General features: G+C 42.6%; 1 protein-coding gene across 1 annotated transcript in view; it reads right to left on the reverse strand.

The window, feature by feature from the left end:
* The window catches only part of LOC104980725 (ATP-dependent RNA helicase DDX19A-like), a 15,137-nt gene that overhangs the window by 3,020 nt on the left and 11,593 nt on the right, over positions 1–524 (reverse strand). Inside the window, exon 7 of the mRNA XM_010829507.1 lies at positions 300–414. Coding sequence (XP_010827809.1) covers positions 300–414 — 115 coding nt within the window. The remainder of the gene's footprint in view (positions 1–299; positions 415–524) is intronic.

Here is a 524-nt window from a genome sequence, read left to right on the forward strand (position 1 = left end):
CAGAACTCTGGATGCTGAATTCAAACCTTGCCTCCTCAGGGAAACACTCCACACTTTAAGAACCCATGACTCAGGCTAGGTATTTTTTTTAACAACTTAAAATCTTATTTTAAGAGTGGAAAGAATTATTAAGAAATGGGACAAGTAAATAAATAAATAAAATAAATTTGCTGAAATCCATGCTGGGCTCCAAGATCAGACTGAACCAGAAAGTTGAATATCATCACCTCATCTTCAAAATTCAAACACCCCACCCGCTGCCTGAGCTCACGACCTGGGTCTTGCCCTTTTATACTCACATTTATTGCCTCGAACAGCATAAGCAAGCTTTAGTTCTGGATGAAATTTGCCCATTTGTTCAATCACTTTTCCTGTTTGAAGCGCCAGCTCATACGTCGGGGAGAGGCACAGACACTAACGGGCAGATCACAGGAGATGAGTTTAGAAAAGCCTCGTGGTAGCAGATAGCAGGTTCTAGAGCAACAGGAACCCTGGTATCAGTACCACCTGAACAGTGTGGGGAG

The sequence above is a fragment of the Bison bison genome, unplaced genomic scaffold, assembly GCF_000754665.1.
Source record: "Bison bison bison isolate TAMUID 2011002044 unplaced genomic scaffold, Bison_UMD1.0 scf7180017858778, whole genome shotgun sequence".
NCBI classification, from domain to species: Eukaryota; Metazoa; Chordata; class Mammalia; order Artiodactyla; family Bovidae; genus Bison; species Bison bison.